Source organism: Gymnodraco acuticeps, unplaced genomic scaffold (assembly GCF_902827175.1).
Source record: "Gymnodraco acuticeps unplaced genomic scaffold, fGymAcu1.1, whole genome shotgun sequence".
In the NCBI taxonomy this organism is placed as follows: domain Eukaryota; kingdom Metazoa; phylum Chordata; class Actinopteri; order Perciformes; family Bathydraconidae; genus Gymnodraco; species Gymnodraco acuticeps.
Genome location: NW_022989766.1, coordinates 277457 through 290170, shown reverse-complemented (window position 1 = coordinate 290170; position 12714 = coordinate 277457). Strand labels below are relative to the sequence as shown.

Here is a 12714-nt window from a genome sequence, read left to right as displayed (position 1 = left end):
CTGATGTTCAGGTGTATATCAGTATGTAGTGTCTCTACTTTAAAGAGTCCTCTCCTGCTGATGTTCAGGTGTATATCAGCATGTAGTGTCTCTACTTTAAAGAGTCCTCTCCTGCTGATGTTCAGGTGTATATCAGTACGTAGTGTCTCTACTTTAAAGAGTCCTCTCCCGCTTAGAGATGTCCCGCCCCTTAGCGTATCACGTACATAGTGATGTCACTCCCGTCTCAGGACCATACTCCCTGCAGAACCTCACCATATCACAGCATGCCGTTCCCTTCCCATCGGTTCCACACAGGAACAACTTGTTAGCTTCCATCTTCTGGACAAGATAAATGTTAAAGCTGCAATCCTAAATGAAAAGAGTATTTGTGGTTTTACAATCCAATCCCACCAACGTTTAACAGTCTGCTTTTTGCTTTCATCTTTTGTTTTTTGTTACCGCTTTCACTGTCTGCTGAGGATCACTTTTGTTGCACTCTGTCCACGGTACATGTATTTCTACTGGAGTCTGGGAGGAGAAGAAAATGGTTGTGGTGTCAGTCATTTTTACACTTTTATGTCATTTATTGTATTGTTAGTATGATACTGTCTGTATAAATGTTTGTAGCATGAAGGGGCTAAAGCTTACATTTCAAAGTGTAGGTTGTATGTGGATAATGCATTAATGTGAGTGACATTTTAGTTGAAAAGTGTGAATTATTGTACGCTTAAATGCTTTTAATTAGGACTCTTGGACTCTTTTGCATCACTATAACTCGATTGCAGATATTTACTTAATGTCATTAAAACAGTGTCAGAGATCTATGTTACCTCGTGAGGGTTTTGGAAGTTGAATGATTTCAGGCGTTTCTGTTCAGCAGATATGACCGTGTTCGGCTCTTTTTCCAGAACAATCCCTGCAGGTACATGGTGTCCGAGGAGAGGAAACCTCTTCATTGCGGTCTCTGCAACACAAAATATTAAAGGATACGTACCTTGAACACACCTTAGTATATACAGCAAACAGTGAGTGGAAATGTTGCTCCACCACTTCAGTTCAAACGGATGTTTCTTCAACAAATATTGCATTCATCGTTTTTGTCCAGTGCTTACATTGACTTTACATTTCGCTTTTTTGTTTAATATCTCAAGTACATTTGGATGCATTTTCTCGACATTTGGTACACGTACTATCTGCCCTCTGACAAAACATCCCCACAAGTTTGGAGATCCTCTGGCTTTTCCCACCAGTGCTACCAGAAGGTCAAATATTTCACTTGTACAGTAAATATCTCAACACTTGATAGATCGCCTTTTTTTTTCAGAGATGGCAAAACAAAAGCCTTTTCTTTTATAGAAATGCAGTATTTTTCTCTATTTTTCCGTATATTGTAATGAGAATTCCAGTTTCCTGTTAGCAAGTCTAATTTATTTTAAATAGCTTCAATGTAATATGGTCCTCTGACTCCTAATCAATGCAGCATTGTATTACTACAATGGACAAAGACCGATGTGATGTCTGTTCGTGATGCAGCAATTCTCCCATGGGAGACAAACAATACAAGACAATTTATCCAGATACTACTAATACACAGTGGTGTCAAGTAACTAAGTACATTTACTTAAGTATACTTTTGAAGTAGCTTACTCGAGTATTTCCATTGTATGCTATACTTTGTACTTCTACTCCACTACAATTCAGAGGTAAATGGTGTACTTTTACTCCACTACGTGTATTTAATACATTTAGTTACTTTACAGATGTGGATGAATGATGTGAAATATATATTTTGATGATAATACTTTTCTACTTTTACTTGAGGAACATTTTTTAATGCAGGACTTTTACTGTAACAGAGTATTCCTACACTCTGGTACTTCTACTTTTATTCAAGAACAAGATCTGAGTACTTATACTTTTATTCAAGAACAAGATCTGAGTACTTCTACTTTTACTCAAGTACAAGATCTGAGTACTTCTACTTTTACTCAAGTACAAGATCTGAGTACTTCTACTTTTACTCAAGTACAAGATCTGAGTACTTCTCCAGCTCTGCTGATGTAAATGTGTTCCTCTATAAACACAGTTTCCTCTTACAGAGAGTGAAGGACAATAACTGCATGAATCCTCTGAATTTGGCGCCAGAGAATCACTTTAGAGATTAAAGCAGCTCTCTCATGCCTGTCTTGTGATCCAGATTAACATGTAGGACAGACCTGCTCCTGGTTTATCCCCGCGATATTAAACGCGGTCCCATGCGTCCAGGCAGGGTAGAGGATGCGGAGGGTTTCCTACCTCTGAGAGTGAAGGTCATCCTGGCTGCAGGCTTTGAGGTCGCCTCGGTCAAAGTGTGAAGGCGGGAACATAATAAATAAAGTTTAAATAACAAGAGAAGCATTCTTCCTGTGAAATGTGTGAGGCTCTGCTCGGAAACACACAGCTGCAGTGCAGAGAGGTAGTGCGTTTGTCTGCGGAATCATTTATAAACTCCACCCAGGGCCGTTTCTTCCTATAGGCGGACTATGCGGGGGCATAGGGCCCCCGTGGTCACTAGGGGGCCCCCAAGCTGAAAGTATTTTTATTTTTTTTATTCATCCGAAAAACAAAAACAGTTTAATTCATACACACAAAGATGAACAAAATTAGTAGAAGCGGGAGGGCTGAAGCATAGCTTGTGGAAAGTAGCCCTCCCGTGCATCATCCTAATACAGCGGCATTATTGCGTCAAAGACATATAGAAATGAAGGAGTACAAAGAAATAAAGAAAACAGGAGAAAAAATTAAATAAAAGTTAGGGCAGGAAAACAATAAATGATAAAGGGTCATTTTCTGCACATGTCAATAGCAGTTTCAACTATCTTTTTTTGGAAATACTATATATAAATATATACATAGGTATATACACACATGTACTTGGCAAATGAATAATAATAATATATGCATAATTGCATATAAACATTGTGAACACTTATTTTCAAGTGACTTTTTTTACATTCATATGTTCACGCTGTGGTTTGGAACTGCTTTTGAATGTTATTAGGCATTTTCTTATGGAAAATGTTGTGCATAATCAGTACTGTTTTAAGCTGTACTATCTCAACACATTTTAATAGATTGAGTTTTTTTAAATATGGGAGTTGTGTGTTCATATTTACCAACACCACAGACTATTCGTAATACTTTTTTTTGGGATGTTATTCTTTTTTATAGATTTGTTGAGTACGTGTTTCCACATATTTCGGAGCAGTAGTAAAGGTAAGGGAGAAATAGACTGTTATAAAGAGTATCTTTTCTTCAAGAATGTTCTTAGTATGATACAAAATATCTATTGTTTTTGACAGTTTAGTCTGTACATAATTGATATGGTGCTTCCAATTGAGTTTTTCGTCAACAAGCAGTCCTAAAAATGTACATGCACCAACTTTTTCTATCTCTGTATTGCAAATCCGTATAATGCAGTCATTTCTACTCTCAGACTTTATATTGAATAACATGTCATTTGTTTTGGCCACATTAAGGGATCATTTATTAACTGCAAACCAGTTACATAGTATTTTTAATTCTGCATTCACAATGTTAACAAGATCGCCAAGATTATGATGGGAGCAGAGAATTCAAAGTTCAGGTTCAACCTCAATATATTTGGAGGGAATTCAAATGAGCCGTCTTTATTTGGAGACAGCCAAGCCCCCTCCTGTGTTCGCAGTGGCGTTTATATATGTACAAAAGTGGTGGGGCACAAAAAACGTAGATGTCTATATACGTATAAGCTTCTGCAGTGAGGTTCATGGCTGGTGAGGCACTGGCACTGACTCTTCAGGTTTACAATTATATTTTGACCTAAATCAAAATATAATATTATTTTCAAAAGCTTTTTTTGGTCTGATGCTTCGATTAATTTTAAACAAACAGTTCAACAAAAGGATACCCAAAAAATGTAATTTTATCATTTACATATTGAATTGTTCTCTCTTAGTAAGATCCCATTTTCAATAAAATGGTGGTCTTACCTTGACTTGAAGATGAAGTCCATTTGCCTATCCTTCTGGACAAAAATCTCTATTACTTTTTTGTAAAAGTCCTCCTTATCTTCTTGTAGTTTCAAAAGTCTATCATAAATCTAATCGATAGATTTATGATTAGAAAATTATAAAAGTAGGGTAGACTTTTTTTTAGTCCAGGCTCTCGTCATCTCACGCCTAGACTACTGCAACTCCCTCCTGGCTGGTCTACCTGCATGTGCCATCCGACCTCTGCAGCTCATCCAGAATGCAGCGGCTCGTCTGGTCTTCAACCTTCCTAAATTCTCCCACACCACGCCGCTCCTCCGCTCCCTTCACTGGCTTCCGATAACTGCTAGAATCCACTTCAAGACAATGGTACTTGCGTACCATGCTGCGAATGGATCTGGCCCTTCCTACATCCAGGACATGGTTAAACCGTACACCCCAGCACGTGCGCTCCGCTCTGCATCAACCAAACGGCTCGCTGCACCCTCGCTGCGAAGGGGACCCAAGTTCCCATCAGCAAAAACACGTGGGTTTGCTATCCTGGCTCCAAAATGGTGGAATGAGCTCCCCATTGACATCAGGACAGCAGATAGCTTACACACCTTCCGGCGCAGACTGAAAACTCATCTCTTTCGACTCCACTTCGAGCGATAGAACTATTAACAAAGCACTTATATACTAATAAAGGGCTGGCTTATCTAAAGCCATTTGAGTAGCACTTGAAATGTTTTTGCTCTATGAAGCTTGATGTACTTATATGATTCTGTTTTCTTCAAGTTTGTATTCTGTTGGTCGAACGCACTTATTGTAAGTCGCTTTGGATAAAAGCGTCAGCTAAATGCAATGTAATGTAATGTAATGTAATGTAATGTAGACATGTGGATATTATCCGGCTGAACAAAACGTGCATTTATCTAACAGGTACGTTTCCCACAGATCTTATTTTGAGCTATTTTCTAAAATCCCATGGAGAAATCTCATTGCTTTTTTGTGGAGTGAAGCCATGCGCAGCTTACTTCCTGGTTTTAGGACACGTCTCTCTCCTCTTCTTCACACACCACACTTGTTGCGGCACACGTACTTACAGCCAATCAGCTCTGAATTATGTGAGATGACGTATGGTGGGGATGACAGCTCTATGCCCCTATGGTCATTATTTGTTTGCCACACACATTAAATAGGAAAATACTCTGAGCATGCGCAGTGTAGTTTTTACAGTCACCCTTGACTTAAACAGGGAGAGGGAGGGGCAGGATCGGGTTTTGTCCCACATGGCTCTAAACAGCTTAATAGGCACACACTGTAGACACTAATTAGAAGAACATAGACTAAAACAGCAATGTACAGACGAATCAGATGATTAACCAGGATCTTAAAATATATTTTATATATTTTTGTTATTTATTTTTTGCATTTTTTTGTAATCATTATTTGTAATACTTTCTGCTGACACTGGGGCTATGCCCCTAATGACCAGTCGCCACTGTGTGTTCACATTTACTCAATGTGGAGGAAACTTCTGTGTAGCAATGCAGTGGGAGTCACCGACTCATGAAGGAGACACGGGACGAGCCGGAGTTCTGATGTCAAACATTGATATTTAATAGAAGCATCGGCCGGAGAAATTCACATCACAAGTCACACAGTCAAAGGTTCTGACTGCACGGTTGGTTTGCCATGTCAAGTCTGATCAGCCTCGCATCTTGGTAGACCTTTTAACTAGTTTACAGAGAGTCAAATTCACATATTGGGGATGGGCGTAAACCATGGCGTAAACACATCTGCAGACACAGGAGATGTCTCTCCCATCTCTGGAGCTTAGAAGCTAGCGTTCTCACACTCGCAAAACCTCTCTATGCCCTGTAGGTCAAGCTGTAAAACCTAGGATCAACATACGACTGCATCAACACATCTCTTATGGGAGATTAAAGCAGGGATGGTCGTACATGTCAACACACAAAATAAGGTTAAATGTCTAGGAGTAAAGACAAAATGAATCCCTAACACTCAAGTCCTGTACTTTTAAGTGCACGTTAGAGGTACTTGTACCTTTTGAATAATGTAAATAATGTCCTGCTTTATATTGCGTCTAAAACCAATAGTATTTTATCGTCAGAGTTTATAGATTTTGTATTTTATACTTTGTAATGCTGCTTTAATTATATTTTGAGATGTTTAAATTATTGTATTGTTAATTTCTACTCTATAGTTTCTACTTATGTGCAATGCCTTGTTTTGTTTTGTTATTTATTTATGTATAAGTTTCCCGAATTGGGATCAATAAAGTACTTCTTATCTTATCTAATCTTATTATTTACTCCACTACATTTATTTAATACATTATACTTTGAAGATGTGTGTACTTCTACTTTTATTACAAGATCTGAGTACTTCTACCCTCTCAGGATTTAACATTAATAAAAAGAAAAAACGTTTCATTATTTCCTGAGTGCGGAGGGATACGAGGGATCTAGTAATCCCATATTTTATGTCATAAATAATATAATTGTGCGACTAGAGAGTTGAAATAGGTTGCGTGGCAATGTGTGCAGGTTCATTTTGAATAATGCCTTTCATCCCTTCTGATCACGTCCATGAGATAATAAAAGACGGATGGATAATAAAACGATAAAAGGTTCAACACCGCTATAAAGTTAGTTTATGATGGATATACAACGACAGACATTCACTGCGCTTCTCTTTTAGTTAGGGACCGTCAACAAATGACTGTTTGAGTGAGATGTAAAGACAATGTTAATGTTAAGACCCTCCGTGCCAACTTGCTCATATTAGTACAAAATGCACTAAAGACATGTAATAAACATGTCTTGTGTGGCACACCTTTTTTGATCACTGAAAAATAAAATGTATAGAGTTAATAGTTAATTGCTGTTTTTTTTCAATAGCTGCCATATCTGCTAATCCATACATGATATCAGTGGCGAACCGTCAGGGCCTTCAAGGTATTCAGAGAATACCCTGGAACACTCAGATAAAACAAACAAAACATCGATTTAATTATATAAATAAAATGTAATAAAATGAATAAATGAGAATCGTATCTGTGTTGTTGATCTGTAATATTACAGTGTTACGTTGATTTGTTTGTCCTTCTCGGACCATGCACTACGCATTTCAGTGGTTTTGTGTTAGAAAAGAAAGCAACCAATCAGATCTGTTTCTGGGTCTCTGGGTAGAATATCCTTCAACCAAGGTATTCTACATCCTTGATAGAATGCCCTGGCCGTTGCACTGAATGAGAGCGTATGTTTGGACTGACAGTTTGATCAACCAATCATATATTGATTTGTAGCCAATGGTTGTATATCCTAGAAGGCCCGCTAGTTAACTGGAGAGAGACAGAGGATATATTATAGATGAATGCGACGAAGCAATTCATGCCGTTTTATTGTTTGTAACGTTGAAATGGCAAGTGCAACAGGTGAAGATGAAGTTGTTGCGGAATTGTTGTGAGTACCCTTTTCAAGACGACAATTCAGTGAAAAGACGGACATTATAATGCCGCGGGGGGGCGGGGGGGGGGGGGGGGGGGGCGACCTTCTGTGTGTCTACAGAAGGTCCAGTTGTGATAGCCACGGTTCGCCACTGCATTATATCAACAGAGAAAATTAGAGACCACTCTTTTTAATTGGTTTAAAACATATTTCTTTCAATTTTATATGTAAATCGTTTTGAATAAATAAGCATTTTATAATTAAGAAATCGTATTCTTATTTCAGTAGCTCCCTTTTGATGTGACCAAATTGTGGCAGATACTGAACAAGTTGGACACACCTCTCTTAATTGGATTCCTCAATGATTAGTTTTAAAACTCAAAACACACACTTTTCTATACGTAGGAAAAGGGCGTTTCTTATAATTATTGTAAGTGATTATGAATATTGTAACAAACATTCAGGGGTTTTCTCATTGAAAAATCTCTGTTTAAAAGCTTCCAAGTCATGTGACCTATTGACTCCAAATCTATTGCAGATTTCTATTTTTAATAGCACACCTCTTTCTATTGGGTTTAAGGGTTTATTTTATTTCAAATACATCTTGTTATTAAACTGTATTTGTTTATGGAAACGTCTAATTTATTTACAACAGCTTCCAAATCATGTGACCTATTGCCTCTGCTCCATAAGGTTTAATAATATCTACAATTAAATCATCCTTGAAATAACATTCACCTTTAAAGGGGACCTATCATGCAAAATGCACTTTTTGATGTATTGTCTATAAATATGTGTCCCCGGTGTGTCAGGGAACTCACGCAGCATCAGTAAATAAAACCCTCTCTCTTTTCCTCCGTACCCAAATCTCTAAAAACGGGGAACAACGGAGCTGATCCAGATTTGCGTCCGATATGACGTAATATCTGAAATGTGGACCCACGGCCCAATCAGAAACGTTGCTATCAGAAACAATGCCCGACTGTTTTGGACGTAATATGGTCGGTGTTTACATTAGCATCGCTAACACTCAGAGCTAACCTGTGCTGGAGAGCATGTGGGTGAAGAAGCAGGAAGTAAAAAGGAACTCACCTTGTGGTATAACCGGCAAGAGAGAAAGACTTTGAGCTCCAAACTGTTTCAGAGAGAATCCTTGATAATCCATGATATGGCGTTTCATCACGGCAGCATTTAGTTTAGACAGTAGCTGCCGGGTCCCGCATGAGCTCAGACCCCTCCTTTTATTTTAATAAATATTCTTTTTTTTAAAGCTTTATACCCAAATCAGCACTTTTGAAACAGGAAGTGAAATAGAGGGATATGAGGCATGGCTAGAATGGGTGATCTGTTTGGTATTTTGAGCAAAACACTTCATAGACATATTTTTTATATGTTTGTATATATCTGAGACCTATATGCTATTGCCTAAAAATAGCATGATAGGTGACCTTTAATTTAAAACCTAATATTAATCATACTTTAAATTACCTAAAACCTCCAGCAGATGACAGCGTACTACTGACTGGAAAACAATTTATGTTTTTCAAGAAAGAAGATGGTAAAAATATACCTTAACTCACCAGATACAGCTTCCTGTTTGACCTCCTCACAACCAACACTTTTATGAATGGATAATATAATTTTAAGACAGAATTTAATGCCTTGCAGATCTTCTTCAATATTGAAAAGCTGATGCAAACAAATCCTAAACACAGCGTTTCCCATCAGCACCTGAAGATGTAGAATAGTTTTTATATAATATTGTGAATATATTTACATTTTAATGTCCAATTTACCCCCAAAATTATTTACAAAAATCATAGTAAAGCAGCTTTCTGGAAACCAATATCTCAAACAAGGGAAGCAACTTCATAAAAACAGCTATTAACACTTTAATGATCTTTCTTTTTGTCACGATTCTTGTGTTGTGTCACGTTTTTAGTTTTGTGTGTCTGGTAGTGGATGTTTTGCTTTTCTCCTTGTCATGTTTTCCTCCCTGTGTATTGTCTGGTCTTTTCCCCTGTGTTTTCATGTCTGTCGTTAGTTTCTAGTGAAGTTACGTATTGCGCCGAGGCTTCGGAGCGTGTGTCGAGTAATCCCCGAAGCTTTTTGTGAAGCATGTATCGAGGCTTGTATCGTTTTGGGCCAGTGACGTCTTCGATGACAAATGAAGCCTCGCTGCCTGTCGATACCACGTGACTGCTTCAGGAAGCCATTCAGATCGGTTGAACCGTTGAACCACAACGCTCATAATACCCATGGATCAGGGTTTCCGTTAGCCGGTAATTACCGGTTTTTAGCTGGTAAAATATATTAAAAACCGGTAAATTCAAAACCTGCCGGTCAAAATGTCTGGTAATAATTAGGAAGGCTCCGATAGATCGGCCACCGGTCATTATCGGCCGATATTCACTCTTAATAGTTTGATCGGTGCTCTCTATAAAGAACGATCAGGAGAGCTGGATCTGATCGATATGGACATAAACGCGAGTGAAGTATAACCGGACACGCGAGAGAGAGATCAGATCAGCTGCTGAGTCAGACCGAGACAAGCAGCTCTGCATAATCACCTGAAGCCCCGCCCTCTGTTTAGCTGCATGAGAAACTGACGGGCTGTCAGGAGAGAGAGAGAGAGAGGGAGAGGGGAAAAGAGATGATCCGTTTCTCCCGTGTTATTATTCAAAGTTAATGTAAACTTTTGAATAATGTACGTTATCTACTACAAGTAGTTTGTTTGAATGTAATAATTATGTTGTTTGTTGTTTGAAAAATGGATCTGAATTTTTCGATCTGTTACGATGATAGACTAAAGCAATATAAAAATGAGCCCATTAACTGAGTTTTAAACTGAAGCATATCTGCTCATAGTCCGGTAATGACCTGCTAACGGAAACTCTGCTACACAACTCTTACTATTATTATTGAAATATGACCGGTAAGTTTCAAATTTGTCCGGTAAAATAAATTCTGCCCGGACATTTGACCGGCGAGAAAAAATCCTAGCGGAAACCCTGCGGCATGGATGTATAATAAGAACCATATTACCCCTCCTGTACCTGGGCCCGGTGACACGATGGAATCAAGAGAGCTCAGACCCTCACTTATATAGAGGTCGGAACATGTCATAAGTATAAATAGATACAAGCATAAATAAATGTAGGAATAAAAACATGAATAAATACAGGAATAAATAAGTTGCAGTGTTTTCAGGGAGCTGTAGTGTGTGTGCTGTGGCTCAGCTGGAAAGCAGTTGACTCATGATCGCAGGGTCCCTGGTTCAACGACTGAACAATACGTATTTTTTGTTGTTTATAAAAGCTACAGCTAAATGAGATAATTAATAAATGTATTCTTTGATATGGTTTAGCCTTTCTCAGGCGACAACATGGTTAAGTTTATGAATATTATTAAGGAATACAAATCCGTCTTTGCAATGTGTACCAGCCTCCTTAGGCTTTTCAATCACAATCATTAAACTGGAATAAGTACAATATTGTTAACATGAAGATATGATTTAATGTTCGTTGTTTAGATGTATTCTAAGGCTTTACTCATTGGGAACTCGGTATGAGATAGAGCACACTGTTGAGATGTCCAATCTGCCTGTTGTACACACTTTGACCAACAGGGGGGTTTGTGTTCAAATGAAGCCCATGATGAAGCCTCATGAGATGAACCCTTTTGCGAACCAATTGGCTGGAAAGCTTCAAAGCTTCATAAGGCTTCCGGTGTGTCCACACAGCAGCTTTGACCAAATCTTGAAAATCCTGGAGCTGGGCGTGTCTGACAGCTTGGGGATTTCGCGACCAACAACCAATCACATGAATATCCCGCCCCCGACATACAAAGCAAAAAAACCCGGTTCTTCTACACTATTGTCAAATAGGAAGGGCTATGATGAACATTTATTTTTTTAACATTTTGAACATTTATGAGATTAATGTTTATGGTGCTATTTTATGCTACATTCCATGCTGGCTAATGATACTGTATATGCTTGCTAGCAACGAAGTAAACTAGCAACGAAGTAAACTGGATATAAAATCCCCAAACAAGCGAAAACCTACCAGTTTCACCCACTGCCTCTGCCACCTCCCCCCATGCCTGGTTCCTCCGGTTTGTATCCCGGTAAGTAAATAGGGACTGGTCATAAAGAACCGGGTGATTTGCTACCGCAATAACTAAGTTCTCCTCCATTTTTGTGGAATATAGAAATGAACTGCGGGTCTGGTTCTCCCAGCTTGCACGCGGTTTGATTGGCTAGCGCTTGAACTGTCAGATTTGCATAAACGGATCTGATTGGCTGTCGCTTCCAGCTCAGCCTCAAAAGTTGAACATTGTTCAACTTTGGAATCCTGAACATCCTGGAAATCCTGGAAATCTTCGCCTCGCCCCCCCACAATGCAATTCGGCGACAAGCGAGGGAAAGTGACGTCATCCCCATTCAAAGTCAATGGGCGGAGACGCGCTGGAAGCGGTGGACAAATCGCCAAAAGCTGCTGTGTGGACGGGCCGTTCATCTCACCATCACTACTTTAATGTTCAAAAAGCTCTTTTTCTCATACTGCCTGTGCTGCAGCACCTCTTTTCACCCTCTGTCTGAAACCAGAGCCCAGTGTGCTCTGATTGGTTAGCTGGTCCACTCTGTTGTGCACAGCTTAGAGATGCCCCGCCCCTTAGCCTATCACATACAATGTGTTGGAGCACTCGCCAATAGGAGTGTTACAAAGTGATGGAAGAGTGTGGGACAGAAACTGGTTTTTGCCTTTGAAGACCATTAACATGCACTAAAACCGATATAACACACTACAGGAAAGAGAAAACCCCAAATATCATTTATTTTCTGAAACCAACTGCTACTTGACTGATAAATTGCATGCCATCCCTTATTGTTGCCTGGCCTGAATTGATCTGAATCAGTTTGTTATGAAATTTATATTGAAGGTAGTTTTAAATACATGATGGCAATAACATATGCCATGATATTTTACTACTTTCTTTTCTTTTGTGTCACAATGAGCCTACTGAATAATCAACACATGTTATTTATGAATGAATGAATCAATGCAATGAATGTCGCAGGGAGGCGGGACTGTTTTAAAGAGGCGCTGATTGGACGCTTCCTGCCGACGCACTGTTTGCGTGGTATAAATAAATCCGAGGCAGCAGAGGAGGCGATTGGCTGCAGGACTTCAGGTCCCTGCGCACTGACACACACACACACACACACACACACACACACACAACACACACACACACACACACAC

The 12714-nt window shown here is 39.1% G+C and overlaps 1 protein-coding gene across 1 annotated transcript in view; it reads right to left on the bottom strand.

Moving 5' to 3' along the window:
- LOC117546289 (semaphorin-7A-like) overlaps positions 1–2453 on the bottom strand; it is a 29165-nt gene extending 26712 nt beyond the window's left edge. The window contains exons 1-4 of the mRNA XM_034216474.1: positions 2278–2453; positions 813–946; positions 442–510; positions 256–351 (exon numbers count right to left, since the gene is read on the bottom strand). Coding sequence (XP_034072365.1) covers positions 256–351; positions 442–510; positions 813–946; positions 2278–2380 — 402 coding nt within the window. The 5' untranslated portion in view covers positions 2381–2453. The remainder of the gene's footprint in view (positions 1–255; positions 352–441; positions 511–812; positions 947–2277) is intronic.
- Between the last annotated feature and the right edge of the window lie 10261 nt (positions 2454–12714).